The 27,775-nt window shown below is 41.5% G+C and overlaps 1 protein-coding gene and 1 pseudogene across 1 annotated transcript in view; both read left to right on the forward strand.

The window, feature by feature from the left end:
* The window catches only part of ZNF407 (zinc finger protein 407), a 918,238-nt gene that overhangs the window by 28,295 nt on the left and 862,168 nt on the right, over positions 1-27,775 (forward strand). Inside the window, 2 exon segments of the mRNA XM_030211702.1 lie at positions 2,003-2,113; positions 10,531-15,302. Coding sequence (XP_030067562.1) covers positions 10,592-15,302 — 4,711 coding nt within the window. The 5' untranslated portion in view covers positions 2,003-2,113; positions 10,531-10,591.
* On the forward strand, positions 18,974-19,126 carry LOC115460772 (annotated as a pseudogene).

Raw genomic sequence — 27,775 nt, forward strand, 5'->3', positions numbered from 1 at the left:
GTACAGTTAAGATAAAAATGTATTAGTAAAAATTTGTGTTTATTGTAGCAGTTATGTTTTTAAGAAATGCATATTTATTAGGGAAATCCTGAAAACCCAACTGGGTTACGGTCCTCGGACCAATTTAGACAACCCTGATCTACAGCAATTTACAGAATTTAACAAAATATAGCACAAAATCCTTAGTAAAACTAAACCACCCCTACTTTCACTGGGAAATAGACTTATGCCCCATCATAAACTACAGAAAGTCAAGTAAATATACTGACTGCCCAGTCATCCCCACATTAATAGTATCAAGATATAGAATAACACAGTTAAAATGAACTCCACAAAAATCCCTATTCCAAACTCCCTAACTGCTTTGCAGCTCATCTATTTAATGTGGGTCACTCCTATCCCCCTCTCTCCTCCTGCCTCATTTGGGTTGTGCTCCTGAGCCCTCTCCTCAAGGCACACCTAGCCCCATTCATTTCAATGCATATGCACAGGATAAATTTGTATATATTGGAGATCCATTGAATGAATATGTAATTTTTCATGCATATTCATATGGGATTCCTGAAAACCTGACTGGCTAGGTTCCTTAAGAAAATTATTGAGAAGAACTGCAAACCTCCAGGAGCTACTGAGGGGATCAGCAGGTAGAATTTTTTTTTTTTTTTTTTTGCTTAAGGCATAGTGGTTCAGGAGATATGCAAGTGTGGGGATCTGGCCAGTTTGCAGGGGTGTATTTCTTTTTTTTTAAGATATCAGGAGGTAAAGGAGAGGATACTTTTTAATATATCACAGGCTATACTCCTTTAGACAGTAGTGGGCCCAACTTGTAGCCTACTATTTTTCCATTGCAGCAGCTGGGAATGGGCAGTATTTCTATCTGCATCTATGCACAAACAAGTTTTCTTGCTATAAAATAGCATATGATCATATTATTTTACTGCAAGTTATTAAATAGGCCCCTACTTTTGTGCCTGTGGCAATGGAGGTGATGTGAGTTGCCTAAGGTTACAAGAAGTTTTAATGGACTTTGAACTCTGCCTTCCCAGTTCTCAACCCACTACTCTAACCACTAGGCCACTATTTTTTTTTCAATTGTTAACCTTTATTTCTGTGTTCAAGTGGGCTAAAATGGGAACCACACTGATTTATTAAAAAAAAAAAAAACATTAATTAAGTAAATAAAAATAAAACATGTTCTCTGATATTATAAGGCAATGTTTCCCAAGTCCAGTCCTGGAGTACCCCTTGCCAATCAGGTTTTCAGGATATCCACAATGAATATGCACAACAGAGATTTGCAAATAATGGAGGCAGTGTATGCAAATCAAGTTCATGCATATTCATTGTGGATATCTTGAAATCCTCTGGCAAGGGGTACTCCAGGACCAGACTTGGGAAACAGTGGTATAAGGAACTAAAGCTGTATTGACTAGCATATTTTATATTAGACCAAATATGAATAATGGGCATTGGACTTTAATATAACAAATAATAAAAGAAGCAATATGAAATCAGAGATCAAGTGTTTATTTCAGTAGATTTAGCACAGTAGAGCCCCAGATTATTCATATTTGAATTTAAATCACTCTTCGGCTGAATAAGAGTTGTGTATCAAGTGCCGAATTGAATACTAATATTTAATACAACCCTGTAAGGTTAGGGGTTGTACTGTGCTGCTTGGGTTTCAAAAAAATTGAGCTCTTGGCACTGGGTTTGATCTGAGAATGTAATGATATAAGTACTTTTTGTACCACTTGACCTGCTAAAAGTTTTTCCTAGTGACAAAAGAGTGAAATTCTTTGAAACTTTGGAAACAGTAAGGCAGTTTTTATATATTATTAAAACATTAATGTCTTCATTGTAAGCTTATCACTTTTAAAATAAAGCAGAGAAGGATGAAGACGCATCCCAAGATATTTCAAGGGTAAATTTTACTTGTATCACTCTTCTTTATATTACTCATCCACCACATTATGTGACCTTCTACAACATTTTCTTCTAGGTCCATTGGTGTGAATTAGAAAAAAAATATACAGTTCATCTCGTATTGTGTTGAAAAATATGTGCAGATATGTTGAACATATGGAGGCCAATGTTCAAAAGATTTGGTTGGGTAAGTTTAGGAGTTTCTAGGACAAATTTATCTCTTTTGAAATGTCCTCCCATTGACCACTTAAATTTTGGACACAATTCTTTCTATTATGTAGAGCAGTGGTTCTTAACTTGTTTTCATTTGGGACATATCTGAGGGACAGTGCTTGCATCTGTGACACACTGTATACTCGTATGGACTTTTTGTCTGACACAGTATAGCAGTTCTTGTGTCTTAAATGTAAACATACTGCATCCACAAAAACCCTAACCACCCCCTAACGGGTACAGATCAGAACTAGGACATTTCTTCATGGAGTCACCATAGAAAACATTTTCTGATTCTCATGTCATTTGAGCCATAGCAACATAAATCTCTCCACTACTAGACATACTAAGAAATAATACAAAATCTGTGCGGGAGTAGCCTAGTGATTAGAGCACCAGTCTTGACATCCAGAGGTGGCCGGTTCAAATCCCACTCCCTTGCCTCAGGTACAAAATTAGATTGTATTCCTTCCAGGGACAGAGAAATATCCAGTGTACCTGAATATAACTCACCTTGAGCTACTACTGAAAAAAGTGTGAGCTAAATCCAAATAAATAATTCAACATACATGTAGAAAACCTGCTATACAACAGCAGTACTAATCATACGATTCAAACAGCAAGAACCCTACTTATGAACAGGCAGCCCTACAAATATTACACTGGGCCCTAGAACACCAGTACACCTACTATTTGTAAAATAGACCAAATGGGACTTTCATAGATCGCAAACTATAAGTGAGCAGAATATTTCACCTTGGTCAAAGAAAATATACAGATCCATAAGAGCATGCTCTGAGGATCCAGTGGATGCTAAGCTCCTTCATTGTGTCCAAGGAGAGGTCCCCCAATACATTTTTAAATGTTGGCACCTATGAATGGATATATCCTAACCAAATACAGAGTAAATTATCATAAATTAGAAAGAGAAATGTAAACATAAAAATTGAACTGGTAATCCCAAGAAGGCATGTAATACAAATATACCTGTAATGCACATTTCCCAGAACTAGCATATTCCACTTAATTAGGAAAAAAAACTGTTTGTTTTTTTATCATTTTTATCTGGGCATTTTATTGTCCAATTATGTTTGTCTCAGTTTCTCTCTTCTGCTAACTCTTTCCAGTGGCTGCTGTTCATTTTCCTCACTTTCTCCTCTCCCCTCCTGTCTTCTTCCATTCCTTCACATCTATCTCTGATATTATCGATCTTTTCCTTTAAGCATTTTCCTCTGTTTCTGCCTTTCTATCCACTCAAATTTTACCTACTGTCACTCTCTAGTCCTCCATCTCCTCCTTTCACCTATCAACTTTACATCTCCTTCTCTTATGCCCTAGCTCTCCCATTTCTGCTGTTTCACTGTTCCCCAGACTTCTGTTCCCTTCTATCTGTTACCCACTTCCCATGACTACATTTCTACTCTCTGTGCTCTATAGAATTAATAATTATTGGAAAGCAAAACATTAATAAATAACAAAAAATCCAAAAAATGTTTTGCTAGTCAGTTGGGAGAACACTATCAGGCTTCTTTTCGAAAGAGAAGGGCGCCCATCTTTCGACACAAATCGGGAGATGGGCGTCCTTCTCCCAGGGTCATCCAAATCGGCATAATCGAAAGCCAATTTTGGGCGCCCTCAACTGCTTTCCGTCGCGGGGACAACCAAAGTTCCCGGGGTCGTGTCGGAAGCATAGCGAAGGTGGGACTGGGGCGTATTTAACACATGGATGTCCTCGGCCGATAATGGAAAAAAGAAGGGCGTCCCTGACGAGCACTTGGCCGACTTTACTTTGTCCATTTTTTCTTGTGACCAAGCTTCAAAAAGGTGCCCGAACTGACCAGATGACCACTGGAGGGAATCGGGGATGACCTCCCCTTACTCCCCCAGTGGTTACTAACCCCCTCCCACCCTAAAAAAAACGTTAAAAATATTTTTTGCCAGCCTCAGATGTCATACCCAGCTCCCTGACAGCAGTATGGAGGTCCCTGGAGCAGTTTTAGTGGGTGCAGTGCACTTCAGGCAGGTGGACCCAGGCCCATCCCCCCCTTACCTGTTACACTTGTGGTGGTAAATGTGAGCCCTTCAAAACCCACCAGAAACTCACTGTACCCACATGTAGGTGCCCCCCTTCACCCCTTAGGGCTATGGTAGTGGTGTACAGTTGTGGGGAGTGGGTTTTGGGGGGCTCAGCGCCCAAGGTAAGGGAGCTATGCACCTGGGAACAATTTCTGAAGTCCACTGCAGTGCCCCCTAGGGTGCCCGGTTGGTGTCCTGGCATGTGAGGGGGACCAGTGCACTACGAATGCTGGCTCCTTCCATGACCAAATGGCTTGGATTTGGTCATTTCTGAGATGGGCGTCCTCGCTTTCCATTATCGCCGAAAACCGGGGATGACCATCTCTAAGGTCAACCAAAATTTTGAGATTTGGGCGTCCCTGACCGTATTATCGAAACGAAAGATGGACTCTCATCTTGTTTCCATAATACGGGTTCCCCGCCCCTTCGCCGGGACGTCCTGCAAGGACATCCTCAGGAAATCTTGGGCGCCCCGTTTGATTATGCCCCTCCACGTCAAGATATACTTCTCAATTTTAGCCCCCTATCTGTGCTTGCCATCCTCCTCTTATCTCCTTGGCAAACCCCCATGGCCTTTCCCACATGGTTCAGTCATGTTCAGTAATCTACCCTCCCTCTCTCTCCCTCCAAACTTGTAACTCAGCATCTTCCTTCTGTCCCCTTACGTTTGTAGCTTAGTATTTCCCTGTCTGCTCTTTCTTCCTCTCCTTCCTGTAGACCACTGTCTCTGTCTTCTTTCTCTTCTCCTCTCCCCAACAGTGCACCTTTTTTCCTTACTTTCTTCCTCCTTCTTCCTTCCCATAGTCAGCATTTTCCTCCCCTCTATTCCCCCCCCCTCAAAAAAAAAATCATTGTCTAATTCCTTCATACTTTACATCCAGAATCCCCCACTCTTCCCTTCCCTTTTGTCCACTTTCCTTTCTCCTCTGTTTCCTGCATCTTTTTCTCTCCCCCACATTTTTTTTGTTACATTTGTACCCCGCGCTTTCCCACTCATGGCAGGCTCAATGAGGCTTACATATTGTATACAGGTACTTATTTGTACCTGGGGCAATGGAGGGTTAAGTGACTTGCCCAGAGTCTCAAGGAGCTGCCTGTGCCTGAGGTGGGAATCGAACTCAGTTCCTCAGTTCCCCAGGACCAAAGTCCACCACCCTAACCACTAGGCCACTCCTCCATTTCTCCATGTATCATCTCTCCATTTCCTTGCCCTTAAGTCAGGCACTACTCTTTCCTCCCTTTCGCACCCTCATCTTTGTGGCCATTGATATGAAAACAAAAGACAGGGTGGGGCCTTGCTCAGGCTGTGTCTATTGTTCCCACCCTAGACACAGACTTCCTTTGTTGGAGGGGGTGGTACTTGCAGATCCTGACAGCATGCACAGGCTGTAAAAGTGTAGCATGGGACCTTACTCTGCATGCTGTCAGTATCTTCAGGTCCCACCCTCCTCCTGCCCCAGTATGGAAAGTCTGCATTGGAGGTGGGACCAACAGATTACGAACACAGATACAAACTCCAAAGCTTTCCTCTGCCTTTTACTTTTGCTTTTCCAGCTCTGCCTGCTTGCCTGGAAAAGCCCTGCATGTGTCACTGTGTTTTCTTACTAACTTACCACACTCCTCCAGTGTCCTTTTGACACACCAGTGTCATGACACCCCAGTTGAGAACCAGATATAGAGGCATAGTTTGAAGTATTTTCATCCAACAAACTGGACTAAGCCAAGCATACAATTATGTGATGCCATCACATATCTCCCAGAGCTCAGAACTTAGTTTAAGGTTCTAAGTATGTATTGGCCTTCCTGCAGCAGTCTGTTCAGCAGCTCAATTCTGGGTTTTTTTTCTGCTCTGTTGAATGGATGTAAAAATAAAGCTCTCCCTTTCATTTTGTGAAGTTATTACCTTTTCCCCTCCCAACAATGTTGTTCATTGTTTCTCTTCATTTTCATTTCTCTGATAATAAATATATAGGTATTTAAAATTCCTTTTTTTCAGTCATGTTGCACTCTTATGTCCGAGCCTAGGCACTTCCAGTAATGTGACAGAAACATCCGGAACATCTGTCCTCACTTTATTTGTATACCTTACCTAGGCAGTGACCACAAGCCAAATTGGTGTCAACAGTGTTGACATGGGGACAAAATTTGTCCCCGCCCCGTCCAGTCCCCGTAAGTTCTGTCCCTGTCCCTGCGAGCTCTGTCGGATCTCATCCGCACAAGCCTCAAACAGTTCTGATTTTATATATTATTGTATTAAAGTATATGTCGTTTTATAAATCGCAAACAATACAGAACAAATATTAACAAAATCCCTTTCTCCCCTCACAAATATCCCCTCCACTATCAGGAAGACTGAACAGGCTAAATTACTACAGAATTCTACATAGAATATTCATTCTAATGCTGGCTCTGGTGGTAGGCTTCTGGATGGGTGTGGGATCTTCATTGCCTAGGGCAAAAAAAGTTATATTTAATCATTAAATGTACCTTTTTTGCCCTAGGCAATGAAGAGCTGACATAGGGCTGCACATTTGAGATCATCTGTGGGGAAAAGGGTGACTAAAGTCACCAGAAACAAAAACAAGAAATAGAGGTTTTTATGAATTCTATTAGAGTAAACAATTTGTAACACAGTGAAAACCCCATCCTCATGTGTGAAAAATATAATGTGTAAAAAGATAACAGAAGTTCAAAAATATTGCTTGTGGACCCATGACATGAAAAATCAGCCATTCTCAACATTGTGGATCTGCTACTTTAGCCACCTTTTCCAAGAGGCAGTCACATTTAATGCTTTATTAATATGATAATATTGTAATGCACATTGATAAATTTAACTTCAGTGCTTTCCCCAGGACATTTTGAATGGGCATGCTGATTTTATTGTCCACCTGGTCTGTATATGATATATTTTGTTCATAATATTGGATAGATGATTCTGGACACGTGGAGAGCACTTTATATGGGCATTGACCAGTGATGTATGTTTGAGCCAAGACTGAATAGTCATCATTGAATGACAGTTTTCAATATAATTAAGGCTCTTCCCAGAGTTTGTATATGATATATTACAGACCTTTAATATGATACTGTTCCCAATTTATTTAGAAGGAAACACTTCTCTGTTTATTTTATATCTCTGTTTATTTTATATTAGTATTATAGCATTGGGTGAGCATGTAAGTTTGTAAGTCTAAGTGGTTTGAAAATACACCTCTATTTTTTGAGAACATTTCATTGCATCACAGAGGGCAAGGCAATTTTAAGAAGTATTGGACATGAAGAGGAAAACTGAATTGTTATCCACAAGCTCTGAAAAGTTAATTCTGTTTGGTACCACGTGACCCAATCAAGTCGCTGATAAACCTTTGTTTTTACAGAACACATGTTATAGGTATGGAAATTTAGTTTCAGCACTGAGAATGATCTTGCCCAGGACCTGGAATGCTAGCAACTCCTCCTTTGGAGGAGTCCAACAAGTTGTTCATGACAGCCGGGGCAAATTGTGGAAGGAGATAGCCATGGTCAGCACTAGTTTCTGGGGAAGAGCAGTTTCTGCTATACTGTAAGAGGGACTGATTTAGCATATAGTCAGTATTTTTTATAGTATCCAGACCAGAGGGAGGGGACGATATGTTTCTTCCAGGTTTGTGCCATGTAGAAAAGTCTGAAGGTCATCCTGAAACCTTACCTCTGCTTTTCTTATAGTATACCCTCTGCACTGATCCTTTTATAGGGCTCTCCTCCTCACCTGTTGCTGAGTCCCTTCCTTTCTTTTTCTGACCCTGTTTTCCCATTTTCTCATGTGTTCTTCCCATACGTTTCTCCTTTTGCTTCTATTGATGCAGCCAGATTACAAATTGAAGCTCCATGTTATGGGACAAAAATCGTCAGGGGTTGCTCTGAATACCACCTTCTAGGTCGGGGTAGGTAACCTCAGTCCTCAAGGGCCGCAACCCAGTTGGGTTTTCAGGATTTTCCAAATATGCACAGTATTTGCATGCACTGCCTTCATTGTAGGCAAATAGATCTTGTGCATATTCATTGGGAAAATCCTGAGAACCCGAATGGGTTGTTGTCCTCAAGGACCAAGGTTGCCCACCCCTGTTCTAGGTAGTGATTTTTTCCCCCCCAGGTTTTAAAGTCCAAGGGTATATACCAGAATATTTCTTGCATCTTATTAAATAAGGAGCAAATAGGAAACCATCTCACTGTTCATTAGCTTGCCGATTATCATATTAACTGCATTTTAACTGGCGTGGTAAATGTTGCAAGATTTTTATCCTGCACCAAATGCTCTACTGTTCTTCCTGTTGCTGATAATTTTGCCAGATTTACATTAGGTGATTTGAATAGATGATACAGGTATTTCCGAGCCCCAGGGCATTCTGTTATGTATAGCGTATTTAACATATTTGAAAGCTACATCAGTTAGCTTTAGTGAAGTTATTAGTACTATTGGTTATAGGTTCTTTGAATGAAATATTGATGTTTGTCGCAGCTGCACAATTACAGATTCAGGCCCAGATGCACTAAACGTTTTTCATCGTTAAATGAGCCCTTAAGGAAGAATTTCCGATCCTTTCCATGCACTAAAGCCTATTTTTCGACGGTAGTAGCAGCTAACGAAAACGGAATGGAGATGAGCAATTAGTGTGAAAACCCCATTGAAACGACATGCACTAACCTTTTCCGATTGCCTTTACGCAGGAAAAGGCAGGAAAACTAACGAGAGGTCTGGACCTCTCGTTAGGACAGCTCTGTGCCAGGAAAAAGTGTTAAGTGAAAAAATAAACAAACTTTGAGCCAATCCCAGCGCATTAGCAGAGCTAAAAGCGCTGTGATTGGTCCAAAGGACCTCAGAAAACACATAAAAAAATAAAAATAAAAAAAGGATCGGAAGGGGGCAAGGGCGCTCATCAGGAGCGTCCTGTACGGACGGCCTTGCCCCCCCCCGCTGCTCCCCACTTTCCGCCGCTCCCCCCACCCCGAAAAAGCAAACTTCTAGAAGCCCCTGCCCCCCTCCCTTCCTCACTACTCTCTCACCTCAGCTCCGCCTCCCGACATCCTCCGTCCGTGCCCCGCCCCCTTTTGGGGTCGTCGCCGCCATTCCCCTCCTCCATCGGGCCCCCCTTCCTCTTACCGGGCCCGTGCAGCGCCTCTCTCCTCTGTCCGAAGGCGCTGCACGGGCAAGAAGAAAGCTGAATCAGCTGATGCCTGCCTTCGCGATGGCGCGTCTTTCTCCTGCTGCGCCCGCCCCTGTCTGACGTCAGTAACCTACGTAGGTTACTGACGTCAGACAGGGGCGGGCCCAGGAGGAGAAAGACGCTCTATCGAAGCTAGGTGAAGGCAGGCATCAGCTGATTCAGCTTTCTTCTTGCCCGTGCAGCGCCTTCGGACAGAGGAGAGAGGCGCTGCACGGGCCCGGTAAGAGGAAGGGGGGCCCGATGGAGGAGGGGAATGGCGGCGACGACCTCAAAAGGGGGCGGGGCACGGACGGAGGATGTCGGGAGGCGGAGCTGAGGTGAGAGAGTAGTGAGGAAGGGAGGGGGGCAGGGGCTTCTAGAAGTTTGCTTTTTCGGGGTGGGGGGAGCGGTGGAAAGTGGGGAGCAGCGGGGGGGGGGGGGCAAGGCCGTCCGTACAGGACGCTCCTGATGAGCGCCCTTGCCCCCTCCCGATCCTTTTTTTATTTTGATTTGGGAGCCATGTGCTTGCGATTTGACTGTGTTTTGAACGTTTCTGGCATGCGCAGAGCAGCCAGCATAACGCTTGGCTGCTTTGCGCATGCTTTACGAGCCGATTAGCGACGGGGATTGGTGCATCGTTCTTTCCAATACCGCACCAAACTTTTTGGGGCTGTGTTTTTGGAGCATGCTTCGTTATTTGAAATTCGGTAAAGGTTTTTACGTTTGCGATTTTTTTACGTTTGCTTGATGCATCTACCCCTATGTCCATTGTTGTGTTTTAGTTGTGATCTGTCAATGTAGACATGCTGATTACTGCTTAAGAAGTTGGACAGATAAATCTGTATGTTTAACATAGTGCTCACTGGTGGCAAGTTCTCAGAGCTTGATTTGGATTCAGTCATTTAGACTGTGAAACTTATACATCATCAAGAATGGGTTTTCATATTTTTCTGACTGTACAATTAAATGTTTTTTGTAGACTGATCTGTGAGTTTCTGATGCGAGGTGCCAGTGTGGAGACTAATCTTTTCATTTTTGGGTGTAATGAGGTTTAATGGGAATTAATAAAACTACTTTCATTTGCAGGTTGGGAAATAAGAATCTAATAAAAATTTGTTTCATTTTACAGGTGATATTGTGCCAGATGGAAGTAGTATGAAAGTGGAGCAACATTCTACACAACATTAAGCATGGATGAACAAAATGGTGGTGAAAAAGATCCAAACTCTACAACTGAAGGGCCAGAAGACCTTAAAAATAATATTCTAGAAGAAAACATTGTCCAGAACGCCTTATCTGACCAAAAAAGGAGGGACATATCTGGGGAAATATCTGAGAGTATAGAGAACAGGAAAGAGAGTTGCAGAAACAAAAGGCCAGCCAGCCCAGACATTACTGAAGTTGGGTCTGAAAATAAATGTTTATCCAAAAGAATAAAGCCTTCAGTTCCAGAAGGTGAGGACTCAGGCAGTGAAACAAACAGTGCAAATGTCACAACAAATGTGAGAATAAATGAAACAGAATTAAGAGACTGTTCAAATAGTGATCCATGCCAGATAAAGTGCTCAATTTGGCATTGTTCCTTTGTTGGCTTAAATGATAGTGAACTAAAAGATCACATAGAAAAGGAGCATTCCCAAGAGACTGTAATACCTATATCTGAAAATATATCATCTGTTCACTCGGAAGAAATTAGTGTAATACATACTGATGGAGACCCAACTGGAGTTTTTAATTGCAAAAACTGTGGTCAGTCTTTCTTCTCTAAATTTGATTTGGACAGACATAGTCTTAGTATTCATAACAAAGAATCAGAAAACAGTTCTTGCCCCCATTGTAGCTATAAGCCAGAAAATAGTGCTGCTCTACAAGCCCATATCAAAGAGAGACACAAACGAGAATTAATCTTTTGTTGTGATCTCTGTGGCTTTCATTGCACTGAGGAAGATCTCCTCCATGCTCATTTCCTTGGTAAGACACACATCCGTCGTCAAAATCTTGTTGCACGGGGTGGCTACGTACAGATGTTGACCAAAAATTCTTCCTCCCCCAAAAAATATACAGCAATGAGAAAGACAAGTGAGAAAAGAAAACCCTTGATCAATAAATCAGCTGAAAGAATTGCTGATTCTAAAGGGTTGCAAAATGTTGACAGCAGGCTGAAGAACGCTAAAGAAAGTATTGTCAAAAATGATGATGAACTTCATATAGAAATGATTCCATGTGAAGAATCTTTAGTAAGAGAACAGATGGAGAGAATAAATAGAATGAATATGGTCTCATCTAATGAGAAGGGGGATTATAAAAATCAGGTGAAGAAACTAGATACATCAAGAATCCAAGAAGATAGTTTGGATAAATCAGTTGCCACTAAAGATCTAGAAAGTACTCAGGCAAACGACAGCATAAGAATCTCCAAAAGAGCTGATAGGTTAGCTCGAGAAAGAAATGTTTTAGCAGTGAACAAAACCTTCAGGAGAAGAACTGAATCGTTCATTTGTAAGAGTCAAGTTAAAAAACAATTTCACTTGTTTGTTCGAAGTAAAGGTAAAAGTCACAGAGTGCTTATACGACATGCTTTCAGGGCACACACGAAACCCAAAGAATTGAAATATGTGGAACAGTTAAAGACTATCAAGGCTGCTACTGACTGCTCTGCTGTGCAAGATGTTAATCAGCATAAAACAAGTATATGCTCTGCTAGCACAAAAAAATGTGAGGATTCTGAATTGCAACCTGATATTTCAGACCACAAGATACTGCGCACTTGTCCCTACTGTGATCATGTTTTTCAGAACAGAAAAGGCTTGGAGATTCATATTAAAAGACGCCACACTAAAGAAATGCAGTTTCACTGTCAGCCTTGTGGTTATTCCTGTGTAACAAGAGGAGATTTTGAAAAACACTGTCAAACGAACAGACATCAGATGGTTGTGTGCCGTTCTGATTGTCATTTTTGTTCATTTGTTGCCACAGATGAAAAAAATCTTAAAAACCACATGGCTGATGAGCATAATATGCACTTTGGTTGTGCTGCTTGTAAGCTCTACTTTTCAGCTGAGGTTGACTTAGTACAGCATGAAAAAACAAAAGAGCATATTAATTTACTTGCAAAGCAAAATACTGCTGGATCAGATAAAAATGATTTGATGCTGGAGACTGTAGCTATTAATACATCAGAGTCGCATATTGGTACAAAAAATATTGCAAATAAAATAGAAGTGAAAATACAGCAAGATTCACTGCAGGCATCGAGGGCAAGTAATAGTGATGAAGAAAAACATTGTTTTCAGAGCAAAGCCCAGTTTAAATGTAGAAAGTGTTTCTATAAAACAAGATCATCCACTGTTCTTACAAGGCACATAAAACTTCGACATACACGAGATTTTCATTTTCTTTGTAAAGCATGTAATCTTTATTCATTGAGCAAAGAAGGGATGGAAAAGCATATTAAAAGAAGTAAACACATTGAAAATGCTAAGAGAAACAACATTGGTTTACTTTTTGAAGAGTGTATTGAAAAGGTTTGTGCAGATATAGGTGATGTAAAAGAATCATCAGAACCTACCTCCTCTGAAAATGAAATCTCTGAGTCTGATAAAAAAAGTGTGCAGATTCAGTCATCTAGTCATTCAGAGAATATATCAGCTATCAAAGAATTGCCCCAGCCAGTGGTCACCGAAGAGAGTGATTCACTTTTAGTCGGTACACTCAAAAGAGGAAGACCTAAAGGAAACGTTTCTAGGACATGTACTCATTGTGGCCTTTTGGCTTCTAGTGTGACAAATTTGTCTGTTCACATTAGACGAAAACATAGTCATCAATACAGCTATTTATGTAAAGTTTGCAACTACTACACAGTAACCAAAGGTGATATGGAACGTCATTGCACCACTAAGAAGCACAAAAGCCGTGTTGAAATGGAAGATCATAAAAAACAAAAAACGGAGGACATTATCGTTCCCGATGGGTGTAATGTGGAATCCAGCAGCAAGAAGACTAAAAGTTCTGTTTTCATTTTGAATGAACACGTTGGAGCCGGTACTCAAGTAGAAGTAGATGCTTCAAGCTTAGAGAAAAACAGAGAAGACAATAGAAGTTCTATAAATGTAGAAATGAAAAATATACTTGCTTCAAATAATGACGAGTGTGATCAAAATTCAGCAGATAAAACACAGCATATGCTTAAAGATCTGAGCAGTTCTACTCCAGAGAGAGAGAATGATCTTTGCCTTCAAATAAAATCTACAGGTGAAAATAGTAATAAATGCATTCACTGTGACTTCATTGCCTATTCATTTTCATCTTTAGAGTTGCATGTTAAACGAAAACATACTAAGGAATTTGAATACTACTGCATGGCCTGTGATTATTATGCAGTTACTCGACGAGAGATGACCAGGCATGCGGCCACAGAAAAGCATAAAATTAAAAGACAATGCCGTCTTCATTCTTCTGAGGATGAAGTCAATGGAACAGCAAACTCAAAAGAAATAGCAACTAGCTTTTCTCAAGAGCAAAATCAACAAAGTTCTAAGGAATTTCAGAAAATACTTGCTAATACAGTATATGATGTGGATAAAGAAAGACAGGATCTTAACAAATTGCAAAGCTTATCTGGCTGCTTTACTTTGCAAGATGATGAAAGGTTAGATGTATCCAGCAGTGGAGATGATGTTAATATTTGTTCAAGTCTTCAGGCCACTTCAAAAGCTGAAGTTTCTGCTAACAATGATATAGCATTATTGAAATCAGGAGTTGTATGTGAGGTGCAAAAAACTGGACATGAAGAAAACGTGGTTGATTCAGATTTACTGCATATGGCAGAAAAAGAAAGTGAAGACTTCTCTGTGGATGCTGATGCAAATGATTCACAGGATACAGATAACTTGCTAAGAAATGGAAATAAAGCTGTAAAAGAATATGAAAATACTGAACATCTTACAGAAGTGCAACCGACAGAAAGTTCTAAAAATATCACAATATCTATTCCAGATACAGACATTATTAGTAAGCAGTCTAAACTTGAAGAAAGTGGTACAGATGTTAATAAAATGCTACTCTGTTCAGAGGATTATAAAGGTGCTGAAGGAAATCCATCTGTAGAGGAAGCCCTCATACATGCACAACGTGAAGCAGAGGCAGCTTTAAGTGATGGTGTTTGGGAGGTAGATGAATCTTCTACTGAAGACTTGCAAGAAAATAGTAGCAAGGCAACTGTAACCATAAGCAGCATAGATGATGAAGTAAAATCATTACACATTATTGGATTTTTTGATTCTTCTATAGTAAGGCTAAAAGATCATCAGGAAGGTGGATCTGCCAGCTGCTCTGATGAAAGACAAATGGCCATGAGAAAAAAAGCTGAGTTACATTTGAAAACAGACAGTTCAAGTCCACAGCTTGCTAAAAAGAGGAAGCCTGAAGGAAACTCCCATGGTGAAACACCACGTATACGATGTGATGACTGTGGCTTTTTAGCAGATGGTTTAAGTGGTCTAAATGTGCATATAGCTATGAAACATCCTTCAAAGGAAAAACATTTTCATTGCTTACTCTGTGGAAAGTCATTTTACACAGAAAGTAATCTTCACCAACATTTGGCAAGTGCTGGCCACATGAGGAATGAGCAGGCAAGTGTAGAGGAACTACCAGAAGGAGGAGCCACATTTAAATGTGTGAAGTGCACAGAACCATTTGATTCTGAGCAAAATTTGTTTCTTCATATTAAAGAACAGCATGAGGAATTGTTAAGGGAAGTCAATAAGTACATTGTGGAAGACACTGAGCAAATCAACTGTGAGAGAGAGGAGATAAAAGGCAATATTTGCAAATATTGTGGAAAGATGTGTAAGAGCAGCAATTCTATGGCCTTTCTTGCTCATATTCGGACACATACAGGTATGTAATCTGTGGCTGATACCACCCTTTCAACTACAGTTTATTTTCAACATCAGCTGTATACTGTAGTGATGTCTTTAGCTGTTCACTTAAATCTGAACTGGTTGTAGCTTTTCATTGGCACTTTAAATGCTCATAAATGTTGATCAGTTATATGGCCTTGAGGATGTCACAGTCAGCAATTTTACTCAGCTTTAAGGGATATTTTCTGTAGACAGCAGGATTTGAAGAGGGGCATGAGTGGGTGATGGCATTAGATAGTGCCAGAACCAGAACTGTTCTTCCAGAGTTCAGAACTTCCCTTACATTTCTGAACATGCTTGGCTCTTGATGTGTGCAACTGTCTTCTCATCTCCCTAGTTGATTCCAAAGTTCAAACAGTAAAACAACTCTCAGGGAGGTGGGAGGATTTGTGTACCTTACCAATGCTGTTATCTATATATAAAAAAAAAAATCTGTTACAGGTAAGCATCAACCAATCCTGTTATCTATTTAAAAAAAACCCTCTGTTACAGATGAGCATCATTGCTTTTTCTGTCAACAAGCAGGATTGAGTCAGGCACACGAGTAAAGTGACTTCCAAGTTTAGGGCATCTCAGAATTGAATTGTCTTAGCTCTTGGAGCAGCCTGTAAAGTCAAATGCAAGCATTGCTAGTTCATAGAAGAGACTGGCTAGCGCTGCTTGACCAAGGCACTCTCCTGTGCTGAAGCCTGGTCTGAACAATAGTGCACAATGAAAGTATGAAGAGAGGATCAGGTAGCTGCTTTGCATATAGTATTCAGTGAGGCAGACTTCAGGAGGCCTACCAATGGTGCAACGGCTCTAATTTGATGAGACTGGCTGTTGGAGATGAGAGGAATATTGGGGTTGTCCACAGCAGAATTGTATACCAGATGCTAGTCAGTTTGTCAGAGTTCATTTTACAACTGGTATGCGAGGCCAGTTCTATTTGGATCAAAAGGAACGAACAGTGGTAAATGGGCTCTTGACTGTTACTTTCAACCTAGAGTATAAAGGGCTTTCTCTCAAGAATTTGAAAGAGTCTTTAGACAGAAATTGGCAAGCACTATTTCCTCATTCTAGTAAAAGCTATGAGGAAAGGCTAAAGCGGCTAGGGCTCTTTAGAAAAGACAGCTGAGGGGAGATATGATAGAGGTCTATAAAATAATGAGTGGAATGGAACAGGTAGACTTGAAGTGTCTTGTTTATGCTTTCCAAAAATGCTAGGACTAGGGGGCTTGCAATGAAGCTACAAAGTAGTACATTTAAAACGAATCACAGAAAAGTTTTCTTCACTCAACATGTAATTAAACTCTGGAATTTGTTGCCAGAGAATGTGGTAAAGGCAGTTAGCTTAGCAGAGTTTAAAAAAGGTTTGAACGGTTTCCTAACGGAAAAGTCCATAGACCATTATTAAAATGGACTTGGGGAAAATCCACTGCTTATTTCTGGGATAAGCAGCATAAAATGTTTTGTACTTTTTTGAGATTTTGCCAGGTATTTGTGACCTGGATTGGCCACTGTTGGAAACAGGATGCCGGGCTTGCTGGACCTTTGGTCTGTCCCAATATTTCAATACTTAAGTTATGTACTTATGAAAGCTTGGGATGGCTTGCACGTTTCTAATGCCTGAGATTCTCTATTTCTCCTAGGTGAAGTGATAACTAATAGGAAACAGGATTTCCCAAGTTGAAAGATGCTTTTTCTATAGGTTTCAAAGGGAACTACAAGAGATCACAGAAAGTATCATGTCCCCTACCTCAATGCAAGCGGCATTCTCGGGCTGCGCGGGGTCCCGTCGACATGCACACTTGACTGGCACTGCCCTGAACCATGTGTGTGTAGTTCTTCTCTGGGTTTGTTCAGAGAGCGGTGGTTGCAGGCTCCTTGATTGCTTTGCTTCCACCCACCTGTGTCTGCTTCCCTTGTTTCTCTCCTATTGGTTTTCCGGTTCCTCCTTCCCCTGCTCTTGTCCTATGGCTGTGCTCCTTCTCCCTGCTGGTTCCTGCCAGCACTTTATCAGCTGAGCTCTTCCTGGACTCCATGTTTCGGCTTATGCTTTGGTAGGTGTTACTTGCTCAGTAGTTTGCTTCTTATCTACTTGTCCGTTGCTGACTTTGCCTGTACCTGGATTACTCTCTTGCCTGCTGCCTGCCTATTGACTTTACCTGTTCCTGGATTACCCTTTTGACCTGCTGCCTGCCTACTGACTTTGCTTGTACCTGGATTACCCTTTTGACCTGCTGCCTGCCTACTGACTTTGCCTGTACCTGGATTACCCTTTTGATCTGCTGCCTGCCTACTGACTTTACCTGTGCCTGGATTACTCTCTTGCCTGTTGTTTGCCTATTGACATTACCTGTACCTGGATTACTCCCCTGCCTGCTGCTTGCCTGTTGACATTGCCTGTTCCTGGATTACTCCCCTTCCTGCCGCCTGCCTATTGACTTTGCGTGTACCTAGATCACTCTCTTGCCTGCTGCCTGCCTGGCTGATACGTTCACCACCCCGCTTCCAGCTCCATCTCATAAGTCCTGCAGGCCGCCCACACCTAGGGGCTCAACCTCTGGGGAACAGCGGTCTGCGCAGGTGAAACCAAGGTTTGTCCGGCCGCCAAGCAGAACCTGGTCCGAGTCCTGGCCTCAGCAGCGCTCTACTTAGTACAAGAACTCACAAGTCTGACAAAGAGGAAAACAAGCAACAATATCTGGGAAAGCTAAGAGAATCTAATAGAGTAGTCAGGAAAGCAAAGATGTAAATGGAAGAAAAAAATAGCCAATGTGGTAAAATGGGGGGGGGGGGGGGGGGGCAAGACATTTTTTTTAGATATTTTAATGATAGGAGGAAGTGCAAAAGTGGCATTGTGAGATTCAAAGTGAAGGGGAAGAATCTGTAGAAGCTGATAAAGCAGAATTGCTTAACAAATATTTCTTTTCTGTGTTCAAAGCTGAAGGGCCAGGAGCAGGACCACAGAAGATAAACACAAATAGGAATGGAAGGGTGGTAGCCCCTAAATGATTTTCAGAGGACTGTATTCATGAGGAGCCAGCTTAACTAAAGATGGACAAAGCAATGTGGCCGGATGGCATACCTCCTAAGGGTACTGAAGGAATTTAGGGAAGTTCTAGTGCAGTGGTTCCCAAACCTTGTCATGGAGGCACCCGAGCCAGTCAGGTTTTCGGGATATCCAGAATGAATATTCATGAGAGAGATTTGCGTGCAGTGGAGGCAGTGGATGGAAATCGTGTCTCATGAATATTTATTGTGAATATCCTGACAACCTGACTGGCTCGGATGCCTCCAGGACCAAGTTTGGGAACCACTGTTATAGCGGCTCTGCTGGCTGACCTTTGCAGTGCTTCTGTAGGGTCGGGAGTGGTCCTGGAGGACCGAAGAAGGGCAGATGTGGTTCGTCTCCTCAAAAGTGGAATTAATGAAGACGTTGGGAACTACAGGCTGGTAAGTCTGATTTCTGTGGCAAGTAAATTAATGGATCACCAAACACTATCACTGTATATATAAATCTAATGACTATTATATTAGACCTCAGAGGTGTTGTTAAAGTGAATTTCCACTTTGATGTTATTCACATCAGAAATCAATCTCATATGCCTCTCGTCATTGGTCAAATATCTATTTTTCTATCTTTTTCAAAAAAAAAAAAAAAAAGACTCTTAGCGGTGGATCACTCGGCTCGTGCGTCGATGAAGAACGCAGCTAGCTGCGAGAATTAGTGTGAATTGCAGGACACATTGATCATCGACACTTCGAACGAGTGAAAAAAATGAAAAAGATAGAAAAATAGATATTTGACCAATGACGAGAGGCATATGAGATTGATTTCTGATGTGAATAACATCAAAGTGGAAATTCACTTTAACAACACCTCTGAGGTCTAATATAATAGTCATTAGATTTATATATACAGTGATAGTGTTTGGTGATTGATGAATCGTGTGAACGCTGTATAATTAAAGATAAGTTAGTGGGCAGTATTTAGATATCATTTAAGTAAATTAATGGAAACATCCTTAAAACAGAGAATAGTAAAGTTTTTTTGGAATCCAATGGATTACAGAATCTGAGGCAACATGGTTTCATTAGAGGCAGGTCTTGTTGGACAAGTCTGATTAATTTCTTTGACTGAGTGACCAGAGAGTTGGATTTAGGGAGAGCGCTAGATGTGATATATTTAAATTTAGCAAAGCCTTTAACAAGGTTCTGCATAGATTACTAATGAATAAACTGAGTGCCCTTGGTATGGGCCTTAAAGTGTCTGACTGGATTAGGAACTGATTGAGTAGAAGGCTTCGGAGGGTAGTGGTAAATGGAACTCATTCTGAGGAAAAGGATGTTATTGGTGGTGTGCCGCAAGGTTTGGTTCTTTTAAAATTTTTGTAATCGATATTGCTGAAGGGCTGTCTGGTAAGGTTTGCCTCTTTGCGGATGATACCAAAATCTGCAATAGGGTAGACACCCCCTGATAGTGTGAGTAACATGAGGAAGGACTTAGCAAAACTAGAGGAATGGTCTGAAATTTGGCAGCTTAGGTTTAAATCCTGCTTAAAAATGCAGGATAATGCATTTGGGCTGCAAAAACCCGAGGGCATGGTACATACTGTTGCTGCTACTGCTTTTCAAGAGAAAAGCTTTTAAACAAGTAGGTGAAATTTTCTGACCACACCACTGGATTTGATTTCAAGCCCCTGACACAACCCTTTGAGAGGGCAAAACATGGCCACGTCGGGCTTTTAATTATTTATGGTTTTAACAGTGAATAAATTGGCCTTTTTACAAAACTTTATTGTTGTTGGAGATTTGCTTCTTTTTGTTTTCTGTGCTGGATTTTGTTAATCGTCTGCCTATCTGCTTTCTTGGACCTAAATCATCTTACTGAATCTTCTACCATAACAATTCCTTTACAGTTCACAGTGGATGACTTTGCAAAGGGCTTCCATGATAGAATTGCTGATCTTAGTTTTTCCGCACACTGCTTGCTAGTCCCGACCACCTCCTTCTTCCTCCCCAGCCATTCCAGCAGTTTCCCTTGCCTCCTTTAATTTTCTATCCCAGGATCAACTGAACAAAATAGTCTCCCTTCTTAAGCCATCATTACCCTTCAAAGATTATCACCCAGCATCTCTTTTAAAATAATTCCTTCTACCACTTCTCCTATTTCTTCACTCTATAGTTTGTCCTCAGGTACCTTTTCAGCCACTTGGAAGCAAGCCATTACACACCCTCACTTAAAAGCTTTTAAGAAAGCCATTATACACTCACACATAATGTAGATTCCTCTTTAATAAGTAACTATATACCAATAGCCAACTTACTCATCTTTAAGATTATAGAGATGGTTGTTGCTATTCTGAATATATTTTGCAAACAAAATGCTATCCACCCTCACCAAACTGAATTTTGCTGTTATCGTTCCCCTGAACAAACCCTTCTAGGACTTGTGAACTACATAAAGCTGATCATAGATGGAGGGAGGGATGTTTTATTTTTTTCATATCTGTCTGCTGCCTTCCATTTATTTGACCATACTATTTTACTCCAACAGCTTAGTGATCTTAACATTACTGGATTGGCACTTAATTGGTTCTACTCGTATCTAATCAGCTGCACCTACGTGGTTTTCCACTCTGACTCCTCCTCCTCTTCAAGCCCCCCGCTTTCAGGGGTTCCACAGGGATCAATTCTTGGCTCAATACTCTTAAATATTTTCTTAGCACCCTAAAAGTGTCATTCTGAAGTCTCCATGCACGACCCCCCCCCATCTCTAAGATGCCTGCTTTTAGTATTAAAGGAACCCTCTGTCACGGTTGTGCCCCTGTTTCATGCTCCACCTGGTGGTCAGACCTGGTGGCTGCGATGGACTGTCTGTTTGCTGTTTCCCATGTTCCAGAAGTCATGCCGGTCCGGTCCGGATCTTCCAGCCTTCCAGACTGTCTTGGGATTTTTGGAACTTAGCAGCACCCTTACCTGCTGAACTCCCTTGTATGTTGCCTTTATTAAGCACCTGGGAACTTTCAGGCTTTGCCTTGGCAACAGAGGTCTTCAGTTGTGTTCTTGTCCTTGTTGGTCTGCTGCGGTTCCTGCCCTGAATGCTTGCTTTGCCTGTCTTTGACCCTGCTTGTGTTCCTGGATTATTCTACTGATTGCTGCCTGCCTTTGACTCTGCTGGTTTCCTGGTTTATTCTACTGATTGCTGCCTGCCCAAGACTCTGCTTGATTCCTGAGTTCCTGTTGATTGCTGCCAGCCTACTGACTCTGTGTGGTTCCTGGTTTCCCTGCTGCTTTGCTGCCTGCCAGTAAGACTCTTGCTTGATTCATGGACTATTCTCCTGCTGCTGCTTAGTGCTTCTGTTCCAGTCCAGCTGCTCCAGTCTGGCCTGTCTGTGGTCTGCCTTGCCTCCTGTTTGGGTGATTTGCCTGCCGCTGCTGCTCCTCGGCAGTGGCCCAAGGACTCACTTTTTTCCTCACCGGCGTGACACCCTCTCTGTTAATACATCTGTTAAAATCCAAGGCATCACCATTGATAATACCTTATAGTTCCATGTACATAGATGTAGTATCCTTTTTCTTTACTCTTGGACAATTATGTTCCATATGGTTTCTTTTAGGGCTTCTTCCTTATGAATTCTTGTACATGTACTGGTGCTGTCAAAATTGGATTACCGTAACTCACTTTTTGTTGCTCTGTCCAGTTATCAGCTTCATAGGCTTCAAATACAGAACATTGCAGTCAAATCTATTCATGGATATAAGAAATATGATCACATTGCTCCTGATCGCTTACAGAATCTCATATACTACTACTACTACTTAACATTTGTAAAGCGCTACTAGGGTTACGCAGCGCTGTACAATTTAACATAGAGGGACGGTCCCTGCTCAAGGAGCTTACAATCTAAGAGACAAATATAAACTTAACATTCTATGTCATCAAATTCAATCTTCTGTTTCCCTTCATTCTTGGCCAGTCTCCTCACTTGTTATACCCCTGTAAGGACTCTTTGATCAGCAAAACACCTCTTTATGGTGTCCTTATTTTGTCAGGTATATTTAGACACTGCTAGAACATTCTACTTCAGTGTGGCTGCCCCTACCCTCTGGAATAGCCTCCCATTTTATCTGAGATTGGAAAACATTTTTCACAAATTCAGATCTCTTCTGAAAACATTTTACTTTGCCCTAATACTCCTCCAGATTAACATTTCTGAGAGTTATGCTCCAAATTTTATTTCTTCGTTAAGGGTTCCTGTTTTCTATTTTCCCCTCCTTAAACATTTCCCTATCCTCCTTTTCTACCTTTTGCAAATGTAAGTCTTCCCTGCTCAATTCCCCACCCTCCATTATGGATGTCTTTGTCGTACTCACCACATTTCCTGTCTTGTGTACTAAGTTCATGACTTCTCTCCCCCCCCCCCCCCCCCCCCACAGTATAGAATAAAAAACGTTATAAACCACTTAGACTTTTATAAAATAGGCAGTATATCAAATAAACTGAACTTGAAGAATGGAACAATAGAAGGGAGCTTTGCTTTCTTTTCACTGGCAAAGAGATTGCTTTCAGACATTCCCTACTCTTGGAAGAAAGAAGTTATAACAGTTGAATCAAAGACCTATTTGCAGGGATGAAACAGTATTCTGGACTTGCCAACTAAGTGAATTTGTGGTCTGGATATGTGGGCTGCTTATATCTGCATTCAGTTTGCAATGGCAAGTCACAGATTCTGGCAGCCTCCCAACAGAGGCAAAAAGAGCCCGAGCCCTCTTCCTTGTTTATGTAAAATATTGGTACTTTATTGTCTGTTTGAATTAAGACAGAGCACCTGTAAAAGCAATGAAGGAACACTTGTAGGGCATAGAAAAGTGCTCAGAGTTCCAAGAGATTTATGTGAGGAGTTTAATATTTTGACCACATTCCCTGTGAATCCACCGTCAGTTGAAGTCATCTGTAGTGAGGACTAAGTGATGTTGCCACAAAGCGGACAAAGCCAAGAAGGTAAGCACAGAATAGTGGAGAGAGGTTGAGATATTGACACTTGATATCCTACTGAAGACACTACATTTTCAGACAAGCTAGGGGAGCAGTTTTAGCAGCCACTGCCATGTGCCTGAACATCTGTAATTAAACTCTGGAAGTTACCTTGGGTGCTGATTGTGTGACTTGAACATGGACCATGTGTATCTGGACTTTGTCACCCAGTACAAATGCTCTAGATTGGATGGTGTCCAATACAATTGATATAAAGGAAATTATGGGGGAAAGAATGGACTTCCTGTAAGTTGATTAAGAGCCCCAGAGACTATGGGAGAGCAATTTGCCTTCTCCAGGAGAATCAAGGCTTGTGAGCCACTAGAAACCAATCATCCAAATAAGGAAGTACAAAATGGCCTTGCTTGTGAAGGTGCACTATTGCCACTTTGAGGCTCTTCGAAAACAACCCTACCACTGATGAAAGTTCAAACATAAGAACATTGTAATAGAAATGACAGACTTGAATGGTAAATCCTTTTAGGAGGATGGATTTGAATTTGTATATATGTACATTTCAGATATAGGATATACATCCAGTCTCTGTTGTTGAACAGAGGGTATGGTGGCCTTTTCAACTTCTCTTTGAGAGGGTAGCAGTTGAGATCTCTGAGGTTGAGAATAGTTTGTCTCCTGACTTTCTTTGAATGAGGAAGTATCTCAAGTAAAATCCTTGATTAATCTCCTGTGGTGGGACAGATTTCATATCTTTGGCTTGGAGAAGTAGATGGACTTCTTTTTGCAACATATTGAGATGGTTGAGAGAAGGTTTGTTGCTCTAAGGATGTTGATGTAGCTGATTAATCTGAGGTGATACCCCTCCCAGAAAATGGAATTGCCTCAAGTGTCTGGTGTTCTGCCAAGCAAGTAATTGTAGTTTTCCTCCCACAGGTAGGGCATGAATGTTTTATAATGGATGGAGGCAAATAGCATAGTCAAAAGAGGGCTTTTGCTTTGCTTGGTTAGGGGTCAGTTTCTTAGGCAGAGTCCTTTCCCTTTGTCTTACTTTAGGGACAACTTATGTTAAGTCTTCAGATTGTTTTTAATAATAGAATTTCTTGAAACAATATCTACATCTGCATTGGTTGAAAGAATTGCACCTGGCAGATGTAGCTGATATAGGTTAAACTGAGAGGTGTTGAAATTTGGAACAGAGGTCTTTAATTATGTCTACTATTTTAATCTTCTGTACAAAGAGCGTCTGCAGTAACTTGGAGTGTACATCTTTTTGTATGGTGGATGCTTACAGCCATGCTCGTCACCTGTCTGCAACCGTAGAAGTGGAAACTCTGGCCAACATTTTGAAGGCATCATAAGCTGTTGTGATAAGATGGGTACCATGTTCATCCACCTCTGCTAGAATGTAAACCAGCTGCTTTTGAACTTGTATAGAAAGAGCAGGTGAGAAAACCTGTATCTTGTGGAACTTGTCTGTGCATATTGAACCAAACAGAGCTGGTGAGCAGCTATTTTCTTGAAACACCATGTTCTCCCAAAGGATCCATCAATCAGGAGTTCTTTCTAGGGGATAGTATTAGAAATTCTGTACTTTTTGTTTTTTTTTACTTTATGTGTAGTTGATTCTATTGGTCTTTTTCCCAGTGTGGCATTACTTATGTACTTATTATTACTACTGAATAAGATAGTTGTACTTTATTAAAGCCTGAAGATGGTTGGACTTCATATTTCATTTCTTAACATTTTTTTTGTTACATTTGTACTCCGTGCTTTCCCACTCATGGCAGGCTCAATGCGGCTTACATATACAGGTACTTATTTGTACCTGGGGCAATGGGGGGTTAAGTGACTTGCCCAGAGTCACAAGGAGCTGCCTGTGCCTGAAGTGGGAATCGAACTCAGTTCCCCAGGAGTCCACCACCCTAACCACTAGGCCACTCCTGCACTGGAATTATTTCTGGAATAAGCCATATATTTTGCCATATATGGAGCTGCTACTCTTTGATCATACCATGCAGAGGAGCGCATGTGACCAGCAGAAGAAAAGAGGTGTTGATGCCCCTGTACAAGTCGTTGGTGAGGCCCCACCTGGAATATTGTGTTCAGTTTTGGAGGCCGTATCTTGCTAAGGATGTAAAAAGAATTGAAGCGGTGCAAAGGAAAGCTACGAGGATGGTATGGGATTTGCGTTACAAGATGTATGAGGAGAGACTTGCGGACCTGAACATGTATACCCTGGAGGAAAGGAGGAACAGGGATGATATGATACAGACGTTCAAATATTTGAAAGGTATTAATCCGCAAACAAACCTTTTCCGGAGATGGGAAGGCGGTACAACAAGAGGGCATGAAATGAGATTGAAGGGGGGCAGACTCAAGAAGAATGTCAGGAAGTATTTTTTCACGGAGAGGGTGGTGGATGCTTGGAATGCCCTCCCGCGGGAGGTGGTGGAGATGAAAACGGTAACGGAATTCAAACATGCGTGGGATAAACATAAAGGAATCCCCTTCATAAGGAAGGGATCCTCAGGAGCTTAGCCTAGAATGGGTGGCAGAGCTGGTGGTTGGGAGGCAGGGCTAGTGCTGGGCAGACTTATACGGTCTGTGCCAGGGCTGGTGGTTGGGAGGCGGGACTAGTGCTGGGCAGACTTATACGGTCTGTGCCGGGGCTGGTGGTTGGGTGGCAGGGATAGTGCTGGGCAGACTTATACGGTCTATGCCAGAGCCGGTGGTGGGAGGCAGGGATAGTGCTGGGCAGACTTATACGGTCTGTGCCAGAGCTGGTGGTGGGAGGTGGGACTGGTAGTTGGGAGGCGAGGATAGTGCTGGGCAGACTTATACAGTCTGTGCCAGAGCTGGTGGTGGGAGGCGGGGTTGGTGGTTGGGAGGTGGGGATAGAGCTGGCCAGACTTATACAGTCTGCGCCCTGAAGAGGACAGTACAAATAAAAAAGTAGCACATATGAATTTATCTTCTTGGGCAGACTGGATGGACTGTGCAGGTCTTTTTCTGCCGTCATCTACTATGTTACTATGTCTTAGGGGACTCTACGGATTTCAGAAAGCCAAATAAGATGATCTAGGTTTCATTTCCCACTGAAGGGAGAAAGGAACCTCTGTAGCCAACTTCCTGATACTCTGGATATGAATTGTCTTCCTTTTGGAGACTCATGCCTCTGTAGTGGTGGTGAAGGATCAGATTGAATTCCTGTAGACCCCTCTTCCTAATGTTCCGTAGAGTATAGTTTGAATATTGAAAGGATCCAGGAGACCCTTCACATTAGATTGAAACGAGTCTAGAAAAGATAGAGGAAGAGAATGAGGGCTTTTTATGCTCTGAGTCTGAAGATAATTGTGAAGAAACAGTCTGATCTGAGTAGGTAGCTCCTCTGTATGGAAGTAAGACCAGAGGAGTGGGGAGGCTCAGCTCTTTGTGTTGTGGAAAGAACTTTGTATGCCTTTTTGCAAGATTTTTCTAGGAACAGCTTCTTTTCAGTGTCTAAATGTTTGTTTGTTTGTTTTTTTTTTTTTGGGGGGGGGGAGTCAGTTAATGCTTTATGCTCTTGGTGACGTTCAATCACTATGTTTACAGTCCTTTTGGTAGGCATGTTGAAGTACTGGATTTTTCTGCCACATTTTGGGCACAGATGAAATCCTGACTTTGGCAATATATCTTATTCCTCAGATAAAGAAGTAAGACAAACACAACAACAAACAGTACAAAACAAAATGAGGAATGGGAGAGCAAAAAGATAACAGAGTAGCTGAAGAGATCACTGCACGCTGGAAGGGCAGTACATGCTCAGAATTTTACACAAAATTCTGAGCTTTGGGAGAGCGGTTCTATCGCATGGCCATCAGGATGCCATCACCCACTTGTATGCCTGATTCCATCCAGCTTGTCAATAGAAAATGAATGATCCATTGATGGATACAAATTTATCTTGAGTAATTAAACTTCTAGTATTTCGAAGGCAATGAATTTATCTAATCTTAAAAAAGCTTAAGTTCAATGAACATGTTGCTCTTCATGTTCATAGATTTAGAATTTTAATTCCAAGTTGGAATCACTAATCTAAATGTTGCCTCAGTTCTGGTTAGGGCTTCTATCCTTATAAATTTAGCTGTTCATTTAACAGTTAAGTGCTCTTTGAGGGTACAAAAAAAAATCAATGATTATCCATGATTTTGCAAAACAGGTGCTGTTGATGGGTATGCTTTTGGAATCAAATATGTACATTTGTGTCATTTAGAAGGAGTCGGTACAGAAGAGGCTCAAAAAATCAGTAGAGTATATAAGAAAAGCCAGGGGAGGGATGAGAGACTAATAGAGGAAGTGGTGTTTTACTAGTGTTTCTCAAATAAACACCTGGGTTGTTTTTAGTTTTTTTTTGGTATTGTGGGTGTTTTTTTGTCAGTGTTTATCTATTAAAACCTAAAATCAGAAGCCTAAATTATAATCTATGTAGC

The sequence above is a fragment of the Microcaecilia unicolor genome, chromosome 1 (assembly GCF_901765095.1).
Source record: "Microcaecilia unicolor chromosome 1, aMicUni1.1, whole genome shotgun sequence".
Lineage (NCBI taxonomy): Eukaryota > Metazoa > Chordata > Amphibia > Gymnophiona > Siphonopidae > Microcaecilia > Microcaecilia unicolor.